General features: G+C 42.5%; 1 protein-coding gene across 2 annotated transcripts; it reads right to left on the bottom strand.

Moving 5' to 3' along the window:
• Positions 1-3,354: 3,354 nt before the first annotated feature.
• map6a (microtubule-associated protein 6a) lies at positions 3,355-25,254 on the bottom strand. 2 transcript variants are annotated; one of them, XM_063485959.1, is made up of 5 exons: positions 23,772-25,254; positions 9,490-9,703; positions 9,120-9,334; positions 5,835-5,945; positions 3,355-4,748 (listed from the first exon to the last, which is right to left on the bottom strand). In XM_063485959.1, exons 1-5 carry the CDS (start codon positions 24,485-24,487, stop codon positions 4,601-4,603), a joined length of 1,404 nt encoding a protein of 467 aa, XP_063342029.1. In that variant the 5' UTR covers positions 24,488-25,254; the 3' UTR covers positions 3,355-4,600. The 2 variants fall into 2 exon arrangements, with proteins under 2 accessions (XP_063342029.1, XP_063342030.1); XM_063485960.1 differs by lacking the exon at positions 5,835-5,945 and having other exon boundaries at positions 3,356-4,748; positions 23,772-25,252.
• Positions 25,255-25,987: the final 733 nt, after the last annotated feature.

Raw genomic sequence — 25,987 nt, 5'->3', positions numbered from 1 at the left:
CTTACTACCATCTGGAGTGCAGCAAATGCTCCGCCTTCTAATTAACCCATTCAGCCTCACAGTCTGAAACCTGGCAACCCATTGCTATGGCAACAGCTCTGTGCAGGGATGGAGGGGAATGACGGATGCAGCAAGAAGGAGTGAGAGCAGCAGTGATCAAAGCAGAGAGAAGGAGCGGGGAATGGCTGCAGCTCAGAAGCGTCTATTTCTTCCTTTCAAACAAACCACGTGATGACATGATATCACACACAGCACATTCCTTGGCTTCATCTCTTCTGCTGAGTGTTTTGGTAATGGTTTCCAGTTAGTCTGCTCTGGACGGCACTATATTTCAAATGTGCAGATGTTTAATAATTTAGAAGCAACACACACACACACACACACACACACACACACACACACACACACACACACACATGTCTGGTTTGCTATCCTCGTGGGGACATCCCATTGACATAATGCTTTCCCTAGCCCCTTACCCTAACCCTAACCATTAAAAATGAATGCCTAACCCTAACCCTTACCCTAAACCTAACCATAACCTAATTGTAACCCTGACAGTAAAACCGCATTTTGAGTGTGAAAATTGCTTTCAACCCCGAGGGGACCTGGATTTTGGTCCCCACGGTGCAGAAAGTCCCCACCAGGATAGTAAAAGTCAGATTTTGGTCCCCACCAGGATAGTACGAACCCGTACACACACACACACACACACACACACACACACAGAGTGTCAATTATCCCAGTTTTTAAACACAAATAACTTGTGTCTTTTGAGTGCTTTCTAAATTTATGAGTCAGGAGTGTGACAGTGCCGCGAATTACTTTTCCAACTTTGTGCATCTGTATTCTGGGAGGCAGTAATGGCTGTAACATGATCCACGTCTCCACAGTCCTTCCTGTTTTCCTCCTCCTGTATCCTACACCAGTCTCTCTGCCTCACTGTTCATCCCGTAATAGCGGCTCTGAAACAGTGATTGGCCCTGCTTTGTGATCTATGGCTGTAGATGTGCTTTCTCTCACACGGGTCATTACTAATTAAACATCCTGATCCCGATTGTATTTTCATAGAGCAGATTAACACCGTCCCTCAGGCATCTGGCCAGTGTAATGGCTTTGTAATCTTCAGAGGTGAGAGATATAATTATGCTGTCTGTGAACTATTAGAAAATACCTCTCACTTGATATACAACATCTAATTCTCAGTCAGTTCCATCAATTTGTTTCAGTTGTGAAAAACATTTACTCCAGTATGTTTTTCATGTATTTCATAATTGCAGTTTCTAGTCAAAGAATTTAATGCAAAGTTATAGACTATGTTAATCAACAGTGAAAAGTTACCAAAACTGGTTTCTTTCTTACAAATCTCATAAGTATGAATAAAAAAAGAAAAGAATATCCTATAGTTACTTGCTAGGCACGATGCATTTACACTCAGTAATCTGGAATTTCAATGACCAGTTGAACATTGTGTTTTTCTTCTAATTGGGAGCAGATGAGTTCAGCAGAGTTTTCTTTTTTTGAAAATTCAAAAAGAGCTGCTCCTCATCCACATTCAAAAAAGTCTGGGTAAATGTCTCCTAGCTGAGGTACACCAAGCATGCTCAGCTGGGAGGAGAACCTGGGCTGGACCCCTTACACACTGGAGAGATTATGTCTCTCAACTGGCCTGGGAAAACATTTGTGTCTCACTAGAAGAGCTTGAGGATGCGGGAGGGGAGAGGGAAGTCTTGGCATCTCTGCGTAGACCAGCGGTCCCCAACCCCCGGGCCTCGGACCGGTACCGGTCCGTGAGTCGTTTGGTACCGGGCCGCGAGAGTTGAGGCTCAGGTGTGAAATGTATGGTTTTCAGGGTTTTTATCGGTTTTCAGCGTTATTTTGTTATCGTTTTTATCGTTAACTCGGTTTTCCTGGGTCTTTTCACGTGTGTTATGAATAAATCTTCTTTTTTTCGGTACCGGTACTAGTTTTATTTTGTTGTATTTATCCGCGACACCTTAAAGGCCGGTCCGTGAAAATATTGTCGGGCATAAACCGGTCCGTGGCGCAAAAAAGGTTGGGGACCGCTGGCGTAGACAGCTGCCCCTGCAGTCTGGACCCTGATAAGTGGTAGAAAATGGATGTTTTTTGTTCTGATTCTATTTCATATTTTAGTTTTTCCTTCTTTATCATGTTTAGTGAGAATCTTCTCCTCTGTGCTTAGTACGTCTGTTGGGATGTTTCCTGTTTTACTTTGAAACTTTGCTTTCTTTGGTGTCTTGTTAATACTTCCCGTGAGCTTGATTGTCTTGGTTATATTTACCTGTGTCTCCTTTCTCATCTGTTTCCCATTGTTAATTAATCTCATCTTCATTTTATCTTTGTCCTTCTCTTTGTTCAATCATCATCTTCGGCGTTTGATTCCCGTTTGCATGACCCTTACTGAGTTGGAAAACAAATTGAGAGACTGCCTCTGCCGTAGCACACTTTCTGTCACCAGGATGTCTGGCTTGCTGATTAAGACTGACAGCATTACGTCCCCTCCCCCGGTGGTTGCTTAAGACAACAGCCTATCAATGCACACGTTACACAAATCCCAGTGAACTTCAGCACCAGTGCAAGTCTCTGAAAGGGGAGCTCAGCTTTACTGTGTGACAACTTTGTGTCTTTATCTGTGTGCCTGTGAGGAGAGGTGTATTGATACATGCAGTCATTTCCTTTAAAGCAAAGAGCGGTAATGAGGGAAGGGTAATCTAATGAGGAGCTACACAAATTGTAAGAAGGAAGCAGCTTCTGTTTACCAAAACTCAACCCAGCTGCTTAATGTCCTCCTCCCTCCCTGATCTGTTTCTTATCTCGCTCTTGCTTATGTAACAGACAATAAACCACATATGAAATATGAGTTAGTGACATGTTCTACTTTTTTGTGCAGAACGTGTCACTTTGTTGATGCGTTGATATCTAGTGTTTGCAGACTAACCAGCGTAGTAAAAGAGTCAAGTCTAGTGAGGGGCTAAATTTTCACCCAGTAATGATACACACCAACCTGTTTGAGAACAACTAGTCCAGGTTTGTTTAACTGTTGTTCGCTGGAGCGCTGAGTATCAAAATTTGTCTGTGGCACAGAGACAAAAACTGAAACAGGTTCTGAAAGCTGGCATTTAATGCCCGGTCAGATCTAGTTCAGTCTAATCTAATTCTTTGATCAGATAGTTCCGGGTTTAATTGAATGTAATTGGAATTTTAGACCACTTTGTCCTCTTGCACATCTTCTTATGCACACCATCAATGTAGGTATCTTTGTACAGCACTTAGGCACAATAGATCGTTCAAAGCAAGTAAAAAGAAAGAAAAGAAAAATCCATGGAGGTAACATAGCAAACCTTTTGATTTTCCACACACAGCATATACATTCAAGGCTCTTTACAAAAGAGGCTGTTTTAGACATCTTTGAGCTCTTGAAAGATCACCAAGCACTCACATGGGATTTTCAGGTGTGTTCTGCCAGTTGTCTTCTTGATCTTCTAACCTCAGCAGAAGTCTGGTAACCAAACCTAAGAGACTCCAATCGTCACACCCTGATGATCATATTCCTCTTTAACACAACAGAAATCCATCAACTTAAGAAAACAGTTGGAAGACTCAAACTGTGAACAAAATCAAGCTAAGAGGAACAAATGGGTAGCAGCTGGCTGTTTTAGGAGAAAAGGGAAATAAACTATATGTGTCTCTCATACCGTACTTCAGATAAAAATAAGAGGAAGCAGCCTTTACAGGTGTGCCATCAGACCACCTGCACCTCCATCTGATTTATGAATCTATGGTCTTTATAAACATAAATGTGTAATTAGGAAAGACAACAGCAGAAGTGGGTCTAAAGTGTGCTTCTTGCACATTGCACTCAAGTTCAGTATCAGAAGAAAACCAAGTTTATTATTAACTGATGTATAGATTAAAATGTAAAGTGTGCGTTGTATAATAAAATGTTGCCGTTTAAAAAAAGGGTTGAATTAAAACAAAAAACTATGATTTTGAAATTTGCACAAATATGTTTGTTTTTTCACTTTGAAATTCATTTATTAATTCAACTTTGTGCCTTTATTATCTCCTGCAGCCTCATGGTCCCAAGGCCTCATTTCAGATTCAAGTGTCCTTGCTTACATGCTGCATACTTCTTTACTTCAGACCTTCTTCTAATAAAGCATGCCCATCTGCAAGTTCTGCTGATTTATTTACACTAAAACCCATCAATATACAGTACAGTATTTTGTAGCTGCAGAGCACTTTATGGTGTGGTATTGATACTAATAGACTGACATAAAACAAAATGCATGAAACCAAAATATTAATAATAATAATAATAATAATAATAATAATGTAGCACCTTTGCAATAATGCCGTGGGTCAAACAGCTGGAACCTCTGAAGCTGTTTAAAACATGCGTGTCTCAATTACGTGGAAATCCTCCTGGATAGCAATGGATTTTTATTTGTATTAATAGATCTTTTTGTTGTTTGGTGAGATTCACCTCTTTCTTTCTAGTCCAACTTAAATACTAGATATTTACAGTACAGAGCAGCAGTCTCTGCATAAAGATGTATCTGCCTCAGTCCTGGCAGAATTACTCAGTCTGGTTCATATCTAGGGCAAAGCGTACGACGCCGCCACCTCTCCGAGGTCCGGGTCTATCCAGCGGTGGCTGTGGTTCTCCTCCAGCAGCATCCTGGGAATGATGATTACTGGGTCGGAGAACCTCGTCTTTAGCATCTCTAGGAGGCAGCACATGGTTAAGATGGCAGAGAAGGAGACAGAAAGAGACACATGATGAAGCATTTCTCTAGGGCCAAGCACAAGAAGGTAATGGGCTGAGCTGAGCACCCTGTGACCGCTCATTTCAGAGAATATCTGGGAAAGATTTAGCAACACCGCAGGCTTCCTTTCTTCTTTCTTTGCTTCCCACAATTTATTACATAAAAAACCAAAGGATAAATAAAGGTTGAGAAAGACGCTTTGCTTCTCAGTCAATACAAGTCACTTTTTACAATCACTTTGACCCATTCGCTTAGTCGCAGCGCTATCACGATTTCCAGGATGCCAAGAGTACAATGAGGGTCTCGGGGTGTTCTTTGAAAGAAAGGCTACAAAATGCAGTAGACGATGGAAAAAATCCAAATCACAAATTAGATCATAAGCATGCACCTAGAGCTCCTGTCATAACTGATCAAAGCAGTGTCGCTTCCCTCATTCCATCCATACTTACCGCTCATCTCACACCCATGCTAACGCTCGTCACAGTCTAGTGCAAAGCCTAGGCCAAATTACTGAACACAAACTCAGATTGCAGGTCCAACAGAAAACAGTGGCAGCATGCTTTAAAGAAAGAAAAGTCCACATGAGATGGATTTGTTACAGTTTTGCGTGTGACTACAGTGCATGAGTGACCTGCCTCGCACATGACTGGGGTCATACCTGAGCCGCTAATTCAACAAGTCAGTCATGCAATTTAACCGTGGGGAGTGGGTGCATTCCAGCAGCTCGATCAGGACTAGTCGCTCACGACTGGACTAAAACCCAAGGCCTCCTTAAGAAAAGCCACCTTAAGGAACCTTAAATGTAGGATGAGACAGCAGGCAGGCAAACGTCCCCCTCTAACCCACCTCCCCCCTTACTCTAGTGTCCATATGGAAGAGAAATACAGAGGGGAGTAGACCAGAGATAATGTGGTGGTTCACCAGAAAAAAAACAAAAGTGTGCCACTGTAATAGAAAACAAAAGTAAATGACAACTCCATGAGCAAGTATGAATGAGAATGAGTGGCAATTCTGTGTCTATGTCTTCTTGTTGCTCTTGATTACCTGGGATTGGGAAGTGCACAGCCCCACAGGTGTTGCTTTAGAGTCTGCACCCAGCCAATATCTCGGATTGGCTGGCAGAGTTGTATGTAGTGGTACTGTTTTAGCACAACCCTTCAAATGAACCAGAATGTCACTGGTTAGCACAGGACAGATTGGACACAGCATCATCCAAAATGTGACATCCTCAAATAGCATACCCGTGCCACCGGGCTAAAGTATGAGAGAGAACAATGTGAAATGCAACATCGCGCACACATGTGTGGAATTTGATTTATTTTTTTTGGCAAATTCACTAAAAGCTACGAAGCACATGACATCTTGTTCTGGAATAAGTGTCTGGACATCCTCCCTCATGCTTGTTGCTCCATAAATCGCACGAGTTCTAAGAATATATTGAAACACGATGCAAAAATAATATATTCTTCGGTTCTCACGTGACGGCAACATGCAGGAGCGGGGAACAATGTCAGAGCTCATGCCAGAACACGGCGCAATCTTTGATAAGCATAGAAAGAAAGTTGTGAGAGAAAATTCTCTTCCATGTGGATTTAAAAAAAATCTCGATATATTTTTTCAGAAATGTTGTCTGTCACAAAGACAAAGACTTGGACAGGAAGAAACACTGACAGATACCTGCAACCGGTAATTTTTCATGGTTCTTCTTAACAAAAAGAAGCAAAGAAGACACTGCTTTTTCTGCTTTTTTGGTTTTTGTTTGCATTTATTTGTAATGTTTCATTAAATATGAGCAAGCAGATAAAAACACAAGCACATCACAACTTTTTTTTCTTTTTTTTGTCCAAGACATCACTTTCTTTACCATACTTTCTATCCTTATTTGCCTAAAAATCATAAAGATAGCACCGGGTGTGTGGTGTGCTAAGCACTGTTTACATTTTACTGCCCCTACAAGCCCCCCCCACCCCCCCCACCCCCGTGTTACATGACAAACCGACCCCAACCAAAGGCTGCAAAATGCTAAATGAGTCAGGCCTTTATCCCTGATGGAGCGAGTGCTCAGCTTGTGTAGATGTGATGCAGCGGTGATGTAAGAGTTGCTGCTGTCTCAGACACCACAGGAAACAGAGAAGGTACTGTCCTTCATTCAGAATGGAGAGAAAGATGCAAGAAAACAGAGGTGTGTGTAGGGTGGAGCACAAAGATAACAAGACTGTCTTCTAATGCAAAACAATGTGTCTCTATGTACACTAGGATAAAGCAGCTGATGCTTTACAGTAAGAGCAGAATTGGACTCAGCCAGCATGTATCCCTGCTATAAACTAGTAGTAAATATAAGTTATATACACACAACTTTTCACAGATAAACAGTGTGAAACTTTCCTCGTGTTCCGATTTTCTCTGCACTACCATGTTCACTTTGAAGACAAAGAGAATCAACATTTTAATAAATAAACTCAGTGATTGAAGTAAAACGCGGGATTCAGAAACAGAGAGCGATGAACGATGGAATCCAGCAGACACATCGCTGTGCCTCTAATATCAGGAAAAAAGTATTTATAAGCACAAAGAAAATCAGATGCAAAGTCAGTTTAAGGAACTTTAAAAAATTGCAGTGAGACGGTTGTTTTTTCTTTCAGATCTGTGCCTCAGCCTTCTTTAAGGTGCAGCATGAGATGTCTGCTATCAGCCAGCTGCTGTTTATAGTCTGCAGAGTGCATAAAAAAATCCAAAAGCAGATGCACAACATGCACCTTCACACTGGGGATTTATGCTCCAGCAGGAAATCTACACCATAACCTACGGCGTAACTGACGTGGACCTCCATAGTAATGGAACTACATGTTTTTCGCTGCAATTTTTTACATTTATTAGCGAGAGATAAACAATCAGTCTCATATAGCATCAGTATAAGGACTCACAAATGTCAGCAGACTCCTGGAGGGAGATTACAGAAACTACAGGCTGCGTGAGGTAATTTGAAAAGAAGTGGAAAAACTCGGGGGACAAATATGTTTGGCCCCCAAAATAACAAATGAGAACAAAGAGCAGCCTTTTATTTTGCTTCTGCTTTCTGCCACCGCATGTAAAACACCAGGACACGACCACGTGGCACATGGTTAACGCACAACGCAGCAGCACAAGCATAAATGAAGTCGGCCACTTATGTAGGTTACATCAGAGGCTCTACAAAGAAGTCTAAATCAGACAGCACAGGGACCAGACCTGTTAGTAAAGACAGTGTTGGGGGTGATTACACTGAACTATGGTCAGTGAGACTGACAGCTCTCGGCGAGAACGATACGAAGCACAACATCTCCCAGTTTCACTGAACTCATCTCTCTCTGATTCTGAGAACCGATGTCACTACTCCCCGTCTTTATGTCTTTATGCCTGCATGACAATGTTATCTAGTTCAGGGGGAACACTCGAGTGCTCTGCAGACTGACTGGTGTTTAATGCACAATCAGTTTAGTGTGACCTAGATGGTTTGTTGGCTACGAACGGTGCGTTACGAAATGAAACCGTGTGAATGAGCCTCACGCGAGGGGAGAAAAATGCTCAGGTGTTTTTCTTTAGATGAATTATAAAAAGCCGCACATCAGAATTTAGTTCAGAAAGAGACACTGATTACAAATCACCTTTGACAAAGCTGATATTGCTCAACACAGACTCTGAGCACGTGAACAGAGAACAGCAGCAAAGATAACAGAGCAGGTATCAGACACTTATCATGATAAACCAAGCGGGACATTTATCAAAGATTTCAGACTTGCTGCTCATTTTTGTGCATGTCCAAAGTGCCAATCTGATTCATTTTTTCTCAAAAAATAACCCACAAAGGAGGAAAGAAACAAATCCTTGATAAATTCAACAATGCAATCTGCTCGGCTGATCAAAGCCAGCCGCCAGAATTGCTTGTCGCTGGGCCTGTGCATTCAGTGATTGGCTAGCCAGGCAGCCAGTAGCCATGGCAACCTGGAGATGGAGGCAAGCAGAGTGGGGGTGGTGGGTGGCATCGAATAGACTGAGAAAGGGGAGAGGATGCTCACGCCCACTCTGAAGCAATGTGGCATAGCGTGATACAGGAGGAGCAATGGCGTGGCACGATCACAGCGCAACATCTTATTCTAATATTACTGTAACAGTGTGGCCAGGAGGTAGTGACAGAGCACTGAGGAAGAGAATGAGAAAGAGGGGGGAAGATGCTTGGGGAGGAAGGAGAGACAGATGAGAACCGATGTGAGAATCAATTTTGCAGCCTCTGTGTTCGTTTCTCCCCGAAAATAAGAAAGAAAAGGAGAAGTAGTGCTAAATGATTTTTACTCTTTTGCCTCAGCCAGTTTGTTGTTCATCTCTTTACTTTTCTCCTTGTCCCCCACCGAAGATCGGTTCTCGGGCTGGTTCTCTGAGGTCGCCTTCTTGGAGCCCCTCAGCACAGTGCTTTGCTTATCTTTGGGTTTCTTCGCTGGCTTGCTCTGGCCTGCTGCTGTGGCTCCAGACTTTTTGGATTTAGAGCGAGGGAGACTATACCTGTCAACCTAAGGATGGTGGATAGTGGAAAAGAGAATCCTGAGCTGACATGCCTCAGTGGTGTGCAATGAGATGATCATGGTAAGGATTGCACATCAACATCACAGGTCTCATTTCTATCACGAGATTTATTTGAATCAAAGTTTGGCAGGTGTGCTCTCACCTGTTTGCCGGGGTCTATGTAAGGCTCACTGTACAAACTGCGTATCCTCCTCCTCTCCACGGCCTTGTTGTCAGCAGGCTGCAGCGGGAACTGGGCCTTGAAGGTCGCACTGTAGCTGGTTTCCAAGCTCGTCTTTTCATCCGGTGGCAGGTACTGGGACTTGGCCCGTATCATCTTTACTGGCTTCACGTCTCTGTACGCTTTGAATTCAGTTCTGTGGAGAAAAACAGGAAATAAGCTGGTGCTCATTTTTACTAATCCTGCAAAATCTACAGTGTAAGATGGCACTGTTCAGTATTGGAAGTTGGATGATAAATATTGACCTGTGCATCTAAGCTGTGGAGTTCAAATGTGCTTTTAGAGGACAAGGTCAAAGCCCACATGCGGAGTATGAGCACACTGTTAACCAAACTCGACCACCTCCAACTTATTATCAGTAAACAGCAGAGAGAGAACCTGTTGGACGTCCAAACTGTTGTTGGGGACATTAATAAGGTATGTTTGAGATCTCTACTCCCCAAATTTCCCCAACATGCTAACGTTGGGGAAAAACCACGGGGGGACAGGACACTGGACCATGTGTACAGTAACATCAAGCACGCCTATAAATATGCCTTCCCCTACCTGGGACAATCTAACCACCTCTCCCTGCTCCTCATCTCTGCCTACACCCCCCTCAGGAAACAAACCCTTCAAGCACCCGGGTCATTAAAGATGATGGTCTCCTCCAGCTACAGGACTGTTTCATTAAGCGCTCTGTAGAGAGTGTGTCAGTGACTAAAACCAACCTAAAAGCCTCGATGATGAGTGAAGTACAGGCTCTGATCAGAACTCGTAACTTAGCCTTCAGGCTGAGAGACAGTTCTGCCAGAGCCAGCCTGACGAAGGGCATCAAAGCGGCCAAGACGAGGAGGATAGAGGGCTTCCTCGCTGATAACAGCCCCCGCAAGGTGTGGAGAGACATCCAAGCCCTCACCAACTACAAAGGCCAGAGCCCCCACCCGTTTGCTTAAAGGGTAAATCGGTCGACAGAGGATGCTGTCACCATCAACTTTCACAGAGCGCTGAGCCATCTGGAGAACAGGAAGAGCTGAGTGATGATGTTGTTGGTGGACTATAGCTCACACCCCCTGCCACCTGCTCCAGAGACTTCCAAACCAACCGGCCTCAATCAGTCCGACCCCTCCGTCCGCTTCAGGTCGCAAAGTCAAACGATCACTGCAGCATTATGAGAGTCAAAAAACTGTCTAAATTCTTTCATCTTTAATAAAATGATCAGCGTTGCTGCTTTACCAGGTGTAACCATTAAGTTTAACATCCAGGCGTCCATGAAAACAGAATTTATTACATTTAATGGAGTTAGAAGTTAGCAGGAAGTTAGCTCGCTAGTTTCCATCTAAATATATCTGACTGAGGGATTTCTGAAACAAATTCAAACGTACAGCTCTGCTATCACTTCCAATATAAATGAAGACAGAAAACTAAACAGCAGTGACGTTTGTAAGGTTACTGAAGTTGGACTAGCTGGTATATAATGATGTGCTACGTGATCGCTAGCTACACAGCTATGTTAGCATAAACACAGTGAAGCTGGAGGATGAACGCTAACTTTTTTCGACTCGATAAAAGTTAACGTGAAGGTTCCCGATGGTTAGAGACAAATGCAATCGCATGGCAGGATGCTGTAAACGGACCAAACTTCAGTCAGGAGAACAACTGAGATAATCCATCCACAGTGTTGGGGAGTAACGGAATACATGTACCGCCGTTACGTATTTAAAATACAAAATATGAGTAACTGTATTCCGTTACAGTTACCGTTTAAAAATGTGGTATTCAGAATACAGTTACTTTGTTGAAATAAATGGATTACACGGCGGTATTTTCCTGTTTCATATTGTCGCGGGTCAGGACTGTTTGGGTTTGTTTGACAGCTACGCTCTGTTGTTCCAGGCGGCAGCGTTACGGTTGCCATGGTTACAGGGTGACGCTCTCTCTCTCTGCGTGTTTCCTGGGTGAGAGAGCGCTTTTTTGTTGTTGTTGTTGTTGTGCTAAGCTAAAAGGCAGAATGCTACAGGCATGGCCCTAAAGCATGTAGCCTCATGGGCAGTGTAGTCCGTGCTGCAGCGAGAATGGACTACCATACACGTTATGTGTCTGTGAGCGAGGGAGGGAGAGAAAGGAAAAGTCCGAGCTGTCACGGAGCAAAAACGGGAGCTGGAAGCATGTAAATATAATAATAACCACTGCAGCCAAGAAGAGTGTCTGACGAGCCCAGTTGTAAGTAAGCTATTAAGACTCGACTGTACACTGTGTTCGTGTTTTCCTCCGGAAAAAATAAGTTCGGTTGGAGCAGCCTTTCAACGCCTCTCTCTGTCTCTCGCTAGCAAAGTTGACCCAGACAACAAAGTAAAGCTAGTTTTCAGCTACGAGCCCGACACGAACCCGACGTATTAGCCAGATGTCCCTTTACTACGGTTCGGAGCCGCGGACCTTCAGTAACAGTAATAAATCACAGCAATAGTACATTCACGTAGTTGTAAACAGCATGATAATATATTAAGTAATCCAAAGTATTCAGAATACGTTACTCTCATTGAGTAACGTAACGGAATACGTTACAGAATACATTTTGGGGCATGTATTCAGTATTCTGTAATGGAATACATTTTAAAAGTAACCTTCCCAACACTGTCCATCCATAATACCAGGTGAGTCATTAATATACTGCTGCATGGGCTGGGCTGGAGTTACATCGTAAGGATTTAAAAACTGAGGTTTAAAATGAACAGTGGTAACAAAAACCGAGAGGGGCCAACAGTGATCACTGACTGTTTTTAGGGGCTTGTTGAGATTAAATAGAACAAGATACAAAGCATTAATATATGTTAAAAACACAACAGCCTTACTAAACAGAGTAGTTTGGGCCCAGAAGCAGGATTCATCACGTCATCACTAAAAGACCGGATTCTATTGTATTCTATTCTATGTGCTTATTGTGCATCTTTATAATGCAATGGCCATCGAAAGGTTCAGCCTTGAGTCAAAGTGAGCATTTGTGCCAAATTTAAAGAAATGAACTGAAGGTCCTGAGATATGTTGTCACAGGATGGTTTATGTCCAAAAATGTGTGAGATCAGGGTAATCCTGACCTTACACATGATCTCACCAAAATCATTTCATGATGAGTCCAAGCAGCTGTGTTTAACTAAAGCTGAAAGAAAAATCCCATTTGTGTGGACCTTTGTGCCATTGTGGTGGTTGTTTAATGATCATCACTATTAGAATCTGCATAGTTTTGCTGTTACTAACTTTAGCAATGCTTGTGTAGAGAAAAACTGTAACGAGTGGTGCATTACTACTGAAGAGCAGAGAATGTCAGAGGTAGTGCAGGTGGGAGGAGGTCTGCACCACAATTTGATGGTGTGATATTCTGTAGTCCTCCTCACACAGCATTTCTGAAGAAGGTCAGCAGTATGGCATTCCTTCAGTGCAGGCTGGCCTGCAGCATGTGCTCTGTATCACTGACATTTAAAAATGTATGGCTAGCATGATCCACACAGTGTCTGGATATGAGCTGTGTATTAAAGGCATTTATTTTACATCACCTTGCACAGCTCCATCGCTCCTGTTTTAATCACACTGTATTTTTCTCTGCAGCGTGTTGTGTTCTTTTAACATTAGTAGTCCATCCATGCATGCACCAAGCTTGCTTTTACAAACGTTAGTGAAAGACTGGATTTAGGGTCCACAGTCCACCATCAGCTGTATACTCAATATTACTGCAAAGTGAAGTGTTTAGGAACCACAGCAACTCAGACCATGTGAGGTTACAGCATGAGGTCACAGAGTGCTGAGGTGCATAATGCATAAACGTCACAGACAGTGCCGAACCTGCTCTGGAAATAACATCAGCATAAAAACTGTGCACCAGGAGCTTCGTGCCATTTGGTTTCCATGGCTGAGCAGCTCCTGTAGGTGTAATGTGTAGGCAGCCCAGTATTTTTGTCCACATCGTGTCTATTGTTTGAACACAGGTTTGTTCTTCAGCTACTTAAACATTTTTTAAAAGCATTTTGAAAAAGATTTCTAAACAAATATGATTTTAAAGGTTCTGCAAGTTTTAGTAATCTGGATGAAAACATATGAAACTTGGATTTCACTATTTTTTGGTTTATGTTCTTAAGATTCAAGCTCTTCACGTGGTGTTTTGCAGCAAAATGCTGAAATCAGGTAGCTAATTACAAAGCTCTTGTTTTTAGAGCAGCAAAATGAAACCATCATCAGTCGTCCTGTCACGGTCTGTGTGCAGGCAGGAAGGAAAGGACCCAAAAGCAGAGGTAAAACTTAAACTCAAAACGGCAGCTTTATTGGTGGACACTAGGAGAACTTAACTAAACCTGAGGCTACAAACATAAACTAGGCAAGCAGACCACACAGACAGCTGTGAGGGAGACCACGACACTTAAAAAGAGAAACACGGGGCTTAAATACACTGAGGGATAACGAGGGGAACCAGACACAGAAGGAGAGCACAGCTGGGAGTAATTAGGCAGGACGAGACAAGGGAAGCAAAACTAGAAACACTGACATGAGACACGGACCTTCAAAGTAAAACAGGAAACATAAAGAGACGCAGACATGAGAACTAGGGCTGCCACAAACGATTATTTTGATAGTCGACTAGTCACCGATTATTTTTGCGATTAGTCGACTAATCAGGTCATGCATCCATTGGACGTAAAACGTACAGCTTATTGCACCAGCATGCATCTGCTCTTATATAACTATCATTAGCTTACAGCTTTAAGTGTTTAAGGTATGTGCTAACTAAAAATAAAGACAAGATGATAGTTTATTAAATTTTAATGAAATTTGCAGATTGTTTCCGTGGAGTTTAATAAACTCAGCCGTCTGCTCCTTGCTATCTAAAATATAACAGGACACCGGAGTAAATTCTCGAGCATCTCACACTTCTGATAATCAGTTGTCTGCTTGACGTTTATTCAGCTGTGTAAAAACTATAACTTTAATCTCAGCCAAACCGATTTACTCAGGAACAAATAAAATACTAAAAAAAAGCCAAACAATAATATTTTTAAGTTATCTAAGTGACTTATATATGTTTAACCTGAGTAGCGAAAGACGGCGGTGGGTTTGAAAACGATTTGCCGGGAGTCCGGTGTTCTCACGGGCTCTAGTGAGCCTTGCCCCCGGCTAGCTATCGAGCTAGTGGGTAACAGACGTCTCCGAAAACGTCGGAGCGCTTTTGAAAATATGTGGTGTCTTGATAAACTGAGCAGATATTTGAGGTTTACACAGTTACATTCTCGCCTGAAAATATATTAAACGTTTATTTTGTGACCCAGAAAGAATAATAAGAGTAATATTAAAACTAACTAGCTGCCGCCATTGTTGGAAACTGAGCTGGGCTGTGCTATGAATTCTGGGACAGAGCTACTTCTTCTTCTTCGGGGTTTAACGGCAGCTGGCATCCTTGTACATGCAGTGCTGCCATCTTCTGTTTCAGTCCGTTATTACACTCTTAAATCCTACTACTATTCCTGCGTCTTTTGTGGTCTTACAAAGCTTCAAACGACGCGTCGACTATTAAATCAGTCATCGACGATTTTGATAGTCGACGTAATCGTGACTAGTCGACTAATCGTGGCAGCCCTAATGAGAACATGAACTTGACAACCTGAAATCACAGACAAGAAACACATGAGACGTAAGTGAAACAACTAGATTAAACTTGAGGCAACTAAATAATGAGCCGAGAACTTAACACCATCTTCAAAATACAACAAAAGAGATCAAAAACCAAATGAACGTGCTGGGTCACAGACCGAGCCCCTGGCACATCCTCCAAGTCACAAACACCGCACTTAAATTACTTAAAGCACAAATAAGAAACATCACCTGCAAATTAGCTTTACAGATAAATGAATTATACTCCAAACAGAAACAATGTTTCTGTTAACCACTGTAAAACTGTCCTGTTACGCTGTGACACTTGGCAGAATATCATTAAAGACAAGTGACAGTCTACAAATTATTTAACATATTTTTAATTAAAACTAATTTTCAACTTCTCTTCTCCATGAGTATATCATAATCTCCTGTTAATCTAAGCTTAAACTAGCTGTCAGACACTAACATGTAGTCTATTAAACAAAACCAAAGTGAAATGTCACACTGTGAAATGTGAAAAGCAAGCTATACTGTACATAGGCTGGTGACAGTGACATGGCTGCTGAATACAAATATCCTTTCTTCACATGGTGCAGAGAGGAGGTGGAAACCACACACAGAGCCATTACATAACCACCAAAGTCCACTCAGTGCTTGACGGGGCCCAAGGAGCCACAATGCAAAGACAGGTTATACAACAATGTTCAAGGCCAAGGATATAAAGCACCCGCATGACCTCACAGGGCGTGCGCGTATGTGACAGAAAGATGGAGAAAGAGACAGATTGTGAGTGCAGACAGGGTTCACAGTGTGAAACACCGGCCTGCACTGTAACATCGCTGCTACTAGTCAACATATGACTGGGTAACAATAAAGCCTGTGTCTCCAAGGTCGATGTGTACTTGGTACTTGTTCAAAAAAACAGACAAAAAAAGAACGTTCAAAACACTTTCCTGTCATATCATGAAGCTATACTAAACTCTGTATTTATAAACAAACCAAAACAAAAATATTTTTACAAAAAACATGAAAACATAGCAATGTGATGTTGATATGAGGCTGTTCCACTCAGCTTCTCTGCGCTCAGCGCCTCTGGACATAGTTATTGGTCTACATTTTACTGAGCAACAAAGAAACGAGCATTTCAGTTTGACTCCATTTGACTGTTCGGTCCATCTGCAATACCTGATATATGGCAGAATGGCTCTGTTTTAGAACCCCTCATATAAACCATATAATAGTGGAGAGCATATCTATGTACAGAGCAGGTGTTAATGACAATAAATATGACTCTGATTAAATCAGGGGGAAGTTGAGGTGAAGCAGGTGTGCAGCACTTGTGGCGAGGCTAAAGCAGCTTAAATAGAATGCTCTATATGAGCTTTACTGAATGGATCTAAGTGAGGGCGACTCAGCAGATTCAGTTCAATTTTATTTATATAGCACCAAATCACAACAACAGTCGCTTCAAGGCGCTTTATATTGTAAGGTAGACCCTACAATAATACCAACACTCCCGAGGCGTAATATTTTATGTTAGGTGACAAATGGTCAACATGTTACGCTTGTTTTTCCTATTTAAAAAAAGCCATTAGGGCATTCATGTGACTGTAATAAAGTAATCTTTGCAAAATAGTTTTTAGCATTAACCCCTTAGTCCAACAGATAACTTAAAGGTGAAATAGTGAGGAAAAAAATGTAGCCACTCGATTCTCATCTTCAGACATCAGTGGATTAAAAAGTCAACTCTTATCTCATAGAAATTGTGATTTTATTAACTAACGTCAAAGCTAGTCTGCATCTGACGATAAAAGATCCAAATTCAAACACCCCCTCTGATGAAAGTGAATTCAGTTATTGGTGACTAAAGGTTGTGCACTGCTGTACGTAGGCTGGACTGCCTAGAATCACAAGTACACGAAGAAAAGAAGAGATGTGCATTTATTTTGTGATGTTCATGGCGAGACTCCTGCGAGAAGAAGGGGAAACGTGGTGAGGAAACTCCTGCAAGGCCGACATGATGCCTTCAAGTGGTTTTTGATATCCAAACAACACTTTCAAAATCAAAACAAGTCAGCTGGAACCACAGGAGAACCTGCAGTTTCTGCTCGGAAAGTGGCTTAAATAATAAATACAGGTATAATTTATTAAAGGGCTTTTTGTGGTTCTTTGTGGCTGAACACAGCTTTTGGTTGGTAGTTCATTACCACACCGTAGGGAACAGACGGCCCATGCACCTACAGAGAGTTCCTGTTTCCTGGTGGAGGCAAGTTTGTGGTACGTCTGTGGTTACTGTTGCTTGTGCTGTTGTTGGTGCGTCAGCAGCCCTGGAGAAGAGCTGAAGTGAAACGGAGAGTTAAAAACAACAACAAGTGTCCACCACAGTCACTGTCTGTGCTTTTCATGCTGTATTTCTGATTCACGATGTTTCTTCATGCTTTTTCTGTTCCTGGTGAACTCCAGAACAGAAGAAGGGTGTCACTCCCCTACTTGTTATGGCCAACTTGTCAAGCAATCAGCTTTTCAAGTGCACACAGCCAAGCTACATGCTGTCAGGGTTTTGGAGGAATGCATGGAAGCATGCATGCACAGGTTGCCTCTCTGTAGACAAATATCCAAGCATACAGAGACAACAGAAGTAAAGCTGCTCTGGAGGGCTCACTCTGCTGACCCGCCGTGACTGAGAGGATGTGTGGAGAAAGCCCTCGTCACAACGGCCAAACGCTGGCACCGACCGTGGTGGAACCGCGCCAGGGTACAGTACTGCTGAGCTTCATGCAAATCTGCCCGTACGTGGAGAGCACAATTCCGACCTCTCACAGCGGGAGAGTCATCAGAAAAATGCTTTCAAACAAACGGCTGCAAATTTCTGCACCGTGGAATCAAACAGTGCTCAGCTATATTAAAAAAGCATGATGAGGTGTTACTGGCAGGCCAGAGAGAACAGGACACAGGCCAAGGCCAAGAATAATGGTTTATATGTACAAAGACTGAAGGTTTGGATGGAGGAGTAGAATGAGGTGAGCAGGGAGAAGATAAGGGTTTGGATCTTCTATTGAAATCTGAAATCCTGAGGATCCTGTTTCATTGCTTCCTCTGAAAATGGGTTGCAGTTTTTATTTAGTAAAGTATATGTGTGACAGCCATGAGAAGAACTGCTCTATGCATCTGTCCACTCAAATCACAATCACAATGAATCCTAACATGCCCAGAGGTTATTACAGTTGAGTAATTAATTACTAAATGAGTAGAAAATAAATCTCCAGCAACCCAATTTTGATGTGTTAATCTCTAACTTCCCTGTATTGATGCAGCATGTTGTGGACCTTTGCTCCACCTTGTTCTGTAAGCTGTAAGTACATTTGCCCACTGAGACTGCTAAGCCTAATTTATGTGCAGTTGTCACTGATGGACATCCTGACTCCTGATTTTACAGCAGCACTGGCCATACATCAAGACTTGGCTGCTTTCTGCCAGAGTAATCCAGGGAAATTGACCTTCCCACGCACCACAGCTCCACTTCCTCACCATGTTTCTTGGCGTGTCAGTGAGTGCAACGGCTGGCTGTAAGTTAACACATCCTACGTCCTCTGGGACCAGTTGGCTCCCTCGCAATCTTACAGCCGTAGCTTCTCAGGGGTCCAGCTGAAACTGTACATCGCAATCATCAATCACACAGGCACAGTTTTAAATCTTCACAAAGTGATGCACTAAACTAATGTTGTAAGTTTTTGACTAAAGGCTGGTTTCAGTTTTTAATGTAATCAGTGTTTGGCTCAGGGTTAGGGCTAACTGCAATGCTAACTTACATAATTCATTCATACCCAGAATCAAATCTGGGGATATTTCCTTGTACATTCGCTGTAATCAGATATGAAAAAATCAGATTAGAGTGGTTATATAAGACACCCAGCTTTAGTGGGCAGCACTCTGAACTGAGAGTTTAGGATTACATTTGGGCAACAATACTTGGAAATCTGTCACCGCTAAAGAATGCAGCAGTTCAGAAGAAAATCAGTTGATTTGGTTGTTCTGTGGACGTGACATGAGAGATAAACTGTCTTTAAGTCTGAACATTACTGTCTTAGAAAGGATTTTATTTGCCCAGGTGAGAAACAGGAGAGAGGACATGCAAAAGAAGGGCACTGCGTTAAGAAATGCGTTGAATGACAGTAACGTGGCGTAAATTCAAATTAAAAATGTACTTCCTCAGTCGTTTTCTCATCTTTTCTGAACTCGATGAACCTGCTCTACCTGCCTCACTCTCAGCGATGAAACCGCATCTGCGTTCATCTTCTCGACAGCTCTGCCTGATCTGCTCTTTGGATGTCTTTTGTTAGTCGACACAGTCGCACAATGCAACAAACAACGCTGTCAACATGAAGAGCGGGCTTTGTCTTTTACAGTTTTTGCAAACACTAACCACACAATAACAAAGAGTCTGACAGCAGCCACTGCCTGAGACGCGAGACTTATTCTCATGCATAAAATGACATTTTACACATAATGCGGCGAGTTGGCGTTGAAATGACGGTGGGATGGGCTTTGGTTGAAAATGCTGCACCAAGTCGGGGCAAGAAAAGGAAAAACTGTTTCCAATGAAAAGAACTGCAGAAGCCTTGAGCATTTTCCCAGGTGCACTGCAGAAAGAGCGTCTTTGTGTTCGGCACACTGTCTGGTAAAAATAAAGGTTCAAAGAAATGGCAAGTACCCTCATCAGAAAAGAGCTGAGGGCTTCGTGTTTCACTGGCCCGCTGAAAGCCGGCGCAGTGATATGAAGGGCTGACTTTACACATGATTAGCCAAAGTGACGATTGCAGATGTTAACTGATGTTAGTATCTGATTTTAATTATGAATAAGCCAATAATTCTAATAAAACAAGAATACTAAAAGAGTAACAGATGATTCTTTGTATTGCTTATCCTGTATCTAAGGCTCGTGCTAACTTTATATTCTCTAACTCTGTTGTATTGACTTGTAAAGGTTTAGTACAAAACAACACCAGCATGTTTTGATGGCTTAATTGTCTGTTTGGTCAGACTTGAGAGCAAATAATTATAAAACATTTCATCCTACTGGTGCTGTTTTTTTTGCTAAGGCTCACTTCTCTGAATTTCTACTACTGAGATGAAGAGTGTAAGGTGACATTAGCGATGAAACCCTACGCTGTAATCTGACATGCACCTCCCCATAAATGTAACGTGAACAAGTCGCCGTCAACACAACCAGCACAGTTATAAATGCTGGCAATGACATCAGCCACTTGTGTAGGCTCCAATGAAGACTCCACATGGAGTCACCACAGAAACATAATTTAGGTATTAGTGCTTGATTTTACCTTTCATATCTGTCCACCAGGGTCTGATTGGGATGGTGAGTACGACATCACCATGACAACTATAAGAGGGATGTCAAACTCCTTTAACCTTATGAGCCACATATTGTCTGCTTTGACTTGTGAAACTCCCTTTCTATTAGTGTAAAGAAGTTTAACTACCGTATTTTCTGCACTATAAGGCGCACTTAAAATCCTTTAATTTTCTCAAAAATCCACAATGATCTGGTGCGCCTTATGTATGAATTCTGGTTGTGCTCACTGACCTCGAACCGATTTTATGTGGTACAAGGCGCTCAAAAATCTGTCAAAAATGTTTTAGTACGACTTTGGTAAGCTACGAAGCCGCACCGCTTGATGGATTGTTGGAGCATTACGGCTACCGTAGTCAGGAGCCTCGCTGAGTAATCTGGGTCCTAAACTCCGTCCGCTTCAGGTCCCAAAGTCAAACATCACTGCAGCATGACTGAGAGTTACAAACTGTCTAAATCCTTTAATCTTTAATAAAATGATCAGCGTTGCTGCTTTACCAGGTGTAACAATTAAGTTTAACATCCAGGCATCCATGAAAACAGAATTTATTACATTTAACGGAGTTAGAAGTTAGCAGGAAGTTAGCTCGCTAGCTTCCACCTAAACATGATATTTAGGTCAAACGTACAGCTCTGCTATCACTTCCAACATAAATGAAGACAGAAAACTAAACAGCAGTGACGTTTGTAGGGTTACTGAAGTTGGGCTAGCTGGTATATAATGATGTGCTACATGATCACTAGCTACACAATTATGTTAGCATAGCATAAACACTGAAGCTGGAGGATGAACGCTAATGCTTATAATCTGGTGCGCCTTATGGTCTGAAAAATACAGTACACATGTTTTCCCTGAGATATCTTAGCATTAGAAAACGAAGTACAATTCCAACAGTATGTCTCAGTTTTTCTGCACAACACAGAAATGCTATTCTAGTAAATGAAAGAAATCTGTTGCCACGACTCTCTGGGCTTAAACTGTAAAAATGAATAAATATGTAAAATTACAGGAGAAGTTCTGGCAAGTCATTATAAAACAGGAACTTTTTGCTAATTCACAGAAAACGTCCTTTTTTTTGGACCCACTGTAAAAAAAATAAAATAAATTTCCATAATAATGACAGGAAGACTTAACAGAAGAACGAGGCTCAAGTGGTCAGGGGTGAGAGGAGGAAGAAGCCTGAGGATTCATCCTCTGGGATATCAGCAAGTTAACAAAATCAAGCTTGAAAGATGTAATGGATATCATGTTGTTCTCACACAAGTAATACGAGCACAACTCAGTAATTCAGTTCTTGATTTAAAGTCATATATTTAACTCTGGAGGAAGTATTTTTGCAAGAGACAGCAAACAGCTTTGTGATGTATTCAGCCAAGCAATTTTTTTTTTTAAATAACAGAAAAGAAGATGGAGCTCTTTACTATGCATTTTTGGAGTTTTTATGAACTGGATACCCACCATGGCATCAAATTTTGAAAGTTAAACAGTCTGTTACTCTGTCAAGTAAATGCAAAGGACAATTCCAAGTGTAGCTACATATCTGTCTGACATCATATAAGAACAGAGCTGTCCATAGTGAATTTTGAAGGTTAAAATTAAGTTTTACATTCATGAAAACTGTAGTTATAAAGCAAAAAACATTCATTAGATTTTATTTGTTCAGCCACATTGCCATGTGTTAAAGGCCTGCTTAAAAACATATCAAGAACTTGAAAACATAATTTGAAGCAAATTTCTTTCAGTGTTTTTGCACATACACTGTGTATGTGTGTGTGTGTGTGTGTGTGTGTGTGTGTGTGTGTGTGTGTGTGTGTGTGTGTGCATACAATCTGTGGCATTAACCCACAGCTGACCTGCTTTGAGTCTCTGCTGGCAGAGGAAGACAGAGAGCCGACTGGGCTTCTGCTTGTCACAGTGCAGCCATTTCATGCCGTGCGGGGGAAAAGCCCTGGTCTGTACCCTGCTGATGCTCAACAACACAGGCACGCCAGCAAGGCACCAAACAGCTGTAAGGCTCCCTCAGTGATCACACACAGCAACACTCACCTCTGCCAGCAGAGTCACACTTCAGCCAGGCTCCCTCTAAAAGCCCAAACCTGCATCCCGTGACAGCTCTGAGCCAAGACTCCCGATTTAGGAGTATACTGTGAGAGGTGTGTAAGATAACACTAAGAACAGGATGTTCAATATTCTACAAAATCAGTGTATAGCACAGCAGTATCCTCCACAGGACATGAGTATAACATATATAGAGTATCAGCTGAGGCATGTGTACAGTGGCTGAGACATGCATGACTTGATGTTCATCCCTCCACCAGTCGCCATCATCACCATCCCTCAGGAACATTGCATAGCAGTACAGAGAGTAGACTCATAGACCTAAACACAACAGCGCTCGACAACAATTCCACCTTGACCTTTCCACTCAGCTTAATTACCTTCAGTGGAGAAAATACAAGTTGACTGCCGTGTAATACATTTGCATGCTTTGACTGAATTACACTGTGAAACAACTTCTCTGTTAGTCACCCCCAATTAAGCTCTGTGTTCTGATGATTATCACACCTGCAATGCAACCACAACAAAGCTTCTCATAGAGACCCATTCAGGGGGGTTTCCTCTGTGGAAAGGCCTCCTGTTAATTTCCCTTTGATTTCAGGTTTGTATCCAGCTGTGCAGCTAATAATGGACTATATAAAAATGATACATTAGATTCTTTATTCTCTTTGTTTGTTTTGTTTGTGGTGGTGTAAAGGATGGAAAGGTTCCCTCACCCTTGACCCAGAACTGGGTAAATATTGAGGCTCAGTTAAAATTTTGTTTGCAAGTGTGCATTTTAAAAGACAAAAATATGAATGCTTGAAGAAAATGGGACAACTCTTGGCTAAAAAATAATGATTAGTAAGGATGCACAATTAGATCAGCTTTTAAATTGTAACTAACTTCACTTTGTGAACATTATTATACCCATAACAACATCTGAACCCCTTCCTTAACAGATATACTTGCAGTTAGCAGTGTATATGTGTGATCACAACTGTCTTTCTGAATTAACTTTATGAAAATGATATTTCTTTAATGTCAGCTTTGACCCCTTTGACCCTTCACAGGTCCCTGAGGCCTTCAGCATACTCTCTCTCTCTCTCTCTCTCTCTCTCTCTCACACACACACACGCAGACACACACACTCACACAGTGACAGGCACTGTATAAACTTACTTGTAGGAGCTGCCGCCTGAAATCTCCTCTTTGATCTGTCTGTTCACGGCGTCCGCCGCCCTCCCTCTGCCCTCTCCATCCCCCTTCAGGACCACTTTCTTCTCCTCCTCCTTCTTGCTGACACGCTTTTTCCTCTCCTGGCCCTGGAGCAGGTCCTTCTCCTGGACCTTGTCGGCTATAGCGCTTTTTTCAACGCCGCTGTCCACCTCCGCCAGCACCACGTGCTTTTTTGGGTACTTGGACCTAGCTGGTGTGCGATCTTCTCCCGCGGAGGCGCTCGGAGGCGGTTTGGGTATCCAGGGGTGATCGTACCTCTTCGGGATGGGCCAGGGCTTGAAGTCCTTCTGGTACTGGGTCTCGCTGTTGAACGGTGTTTCCGGTTCGTGGTACTCGTTCTTGGGCTTACAGCTCGGTTCGGGACGCACTTTCCAGTGCTTAAAGTCCTCGCGCATCACAGAGCTGCACACGCGCTCCTCGGAGACGCACCTTCGCGGCGCGCGTGCAGTCGGAACGGCGCGGCTTTCTGCGCGAGACGGCTGCGTTTCTATAGCAACTCGGGCCTGGGGAGGGTGTAGCTGCGGCTGCAGCTGGATGTGCTGCATCTCGGAGACGTCCGTGTATTTGGCGAAGACCAAAGGCACCGCAATGTCAGCCTTGTCCAGCTGGTTCCAGAAGCGGGCCATGCAGCACGCCCTGCTAATGCAGGGCCACGCCATGGTGAGCCGAGCTCACAGCTCCGCTACAGCACGGTGTCCCGCGGCTCGGACGGAGGGGAGACGTTAGTCCACTCTGTGCTGTCAGTGAACCAAGATGTCCGAGCTTCACGGAGGGATGCGATGCTGTCTTTGACGTTAAATTTGCTTCGTGTGGAAAACCATCGCGCTTTCAGGGAACACAGCTGCAGAACTGAACGTCTTTGTTTTGGGTTTTATTCGTTTTTCTAACAGACGTCCTCTCCGCGTCTCTGTGTCCTCTGTGTCCGTGCGTCCTGCTACATCACTCCACGGCAGGGCTCTGCAAGCAAACACGGCCCCGCCTGCCCGCTCAGCATCCCAGAGACACTAAACTGAGCCGGGGATGCACTTAGACGTCACGTTAGAGACAATCTAAAGAGGACTTCCGGTGTAACCTGCATTGTAAAAGCTCTTCCACTGTTTCGAAGCAGCGCAAATTGAAATACACCTCAAAGAAAAATAAACATATTTAAAGGGATTTACCTTGTGTGTCGACAGGCTCCTATTAATAAACAGAATATCTGACGGGAGCCACAAACACTGAAACACCGGCTCCCATTGAGAATATTGTGAGTTTCCTGTTAGTGCTGGGCTGATAAACATGCTGAGCTTGACAAACAGTTTGTTTTTACGCACCTGACCTACAGGAGGGTCATCCATCTTTTTATTTTTATTATTTTAGCTATCATTTCATTTTCAAAAAAATGCTTTGGTACATTGCATATTTTCAATATTATTTACATGAATGTCAGTAAATATTAAGTCAGGTAATGCTGCCGTTCTATGCATGATTATAAAAGTATAAAAAAACAGAACACCAATGTTACAGTTCTGGTATTGAAGGGAATTTTAAATAAAGGAAGGTTTTTATTGTTTCTTTCTCATATTCTTTAAAATAAAGCCCATCACAGCACTCATTAAATAGGACAGTGATTCATGCAAAGTCTCCTCTGTGACAGAGCATATCCGTCATTTGCAGATTGTGCCAACAACAGCAGAATACATGAATAATGCCGACTCCTTACATGCCCCGAAGGCCTGTCTCAAACCGGACTTTAGTTTGTAAGACATCAGAAACACACACACATTGTTTGAACGGTAGCCTTATACAGTTCAGCTGTTAAGCTTTACAGACATGACTATTGATTTTAATTTCTATTGTATTTGCTATTATTGTTTGTTAGTGGGTGCAAGTGAAAACTTAACTGATTGAGTAAGAGAGATCAAAGTGTTAATGAGGTAATTAAGGTAGATAATAAATAATTTATGAAGATGTAATCAAAGGGTAGAAGAAAAAAGAAAGCCAATAAAACCCACTGATCCAGCAAATGTCAGCCTAACTCATTAGAAAAAAGATAATGTGCATAGATTACAGTCCTATCAGTGCGTTGCTTTGTGACACAATGCATAATCTGAATCATCTATATGCTCCATCCACACCTGTGATGATCCCTTTGTTAATTTTGGTGTGTGTTTAGCTCA

Source organism: Pelmatolapia mariae, linkage group LG10_11 (genome assembly GCF_036321145.2).
Source record: "Pelmatolapia mariae isolate MD_Pm_ZW linkage group LG10_11, Pm_UMD_F_2, whole genome shotgun sequence".
Taxonomy (NCBI): Eukaryota; Metazoa; Chordata; class Actinopteri; order Cichliformes; family Cichlidae; genus Pelmatolapia; species Pelmatolapia mariae.
Note: the sequence above shows the minus strand (reverse complement) of the source record. Positions and strands in the feature narration are given on the sequence as shown.

Excerpts from the sequence above, each read along its gene's own strand:
- map6a (XM_063485959.1), bottom strand. The coding sequence starts at position 24,487 with ATGGCGTGGCCCTGCATTAGCAGGGCGTGCTGCATGGCCCGCTTCTGG. Across the intron at positions 9,335-9,489 it reads ACATAGACCCCGGCAAACAG|GTTGACAGGTATAGTCTCCC; the intron begins GTGAGAGCACAC and ends CACCATCCTTAG. Across the intron at positions 4,749-5,834 it reads TGTGCACTTCCCAATCCCAG|AGATGCTAAAGACGAGGTTC; the intron begins GTAATCAAGAGC and ends GCTGCCTCCTAG.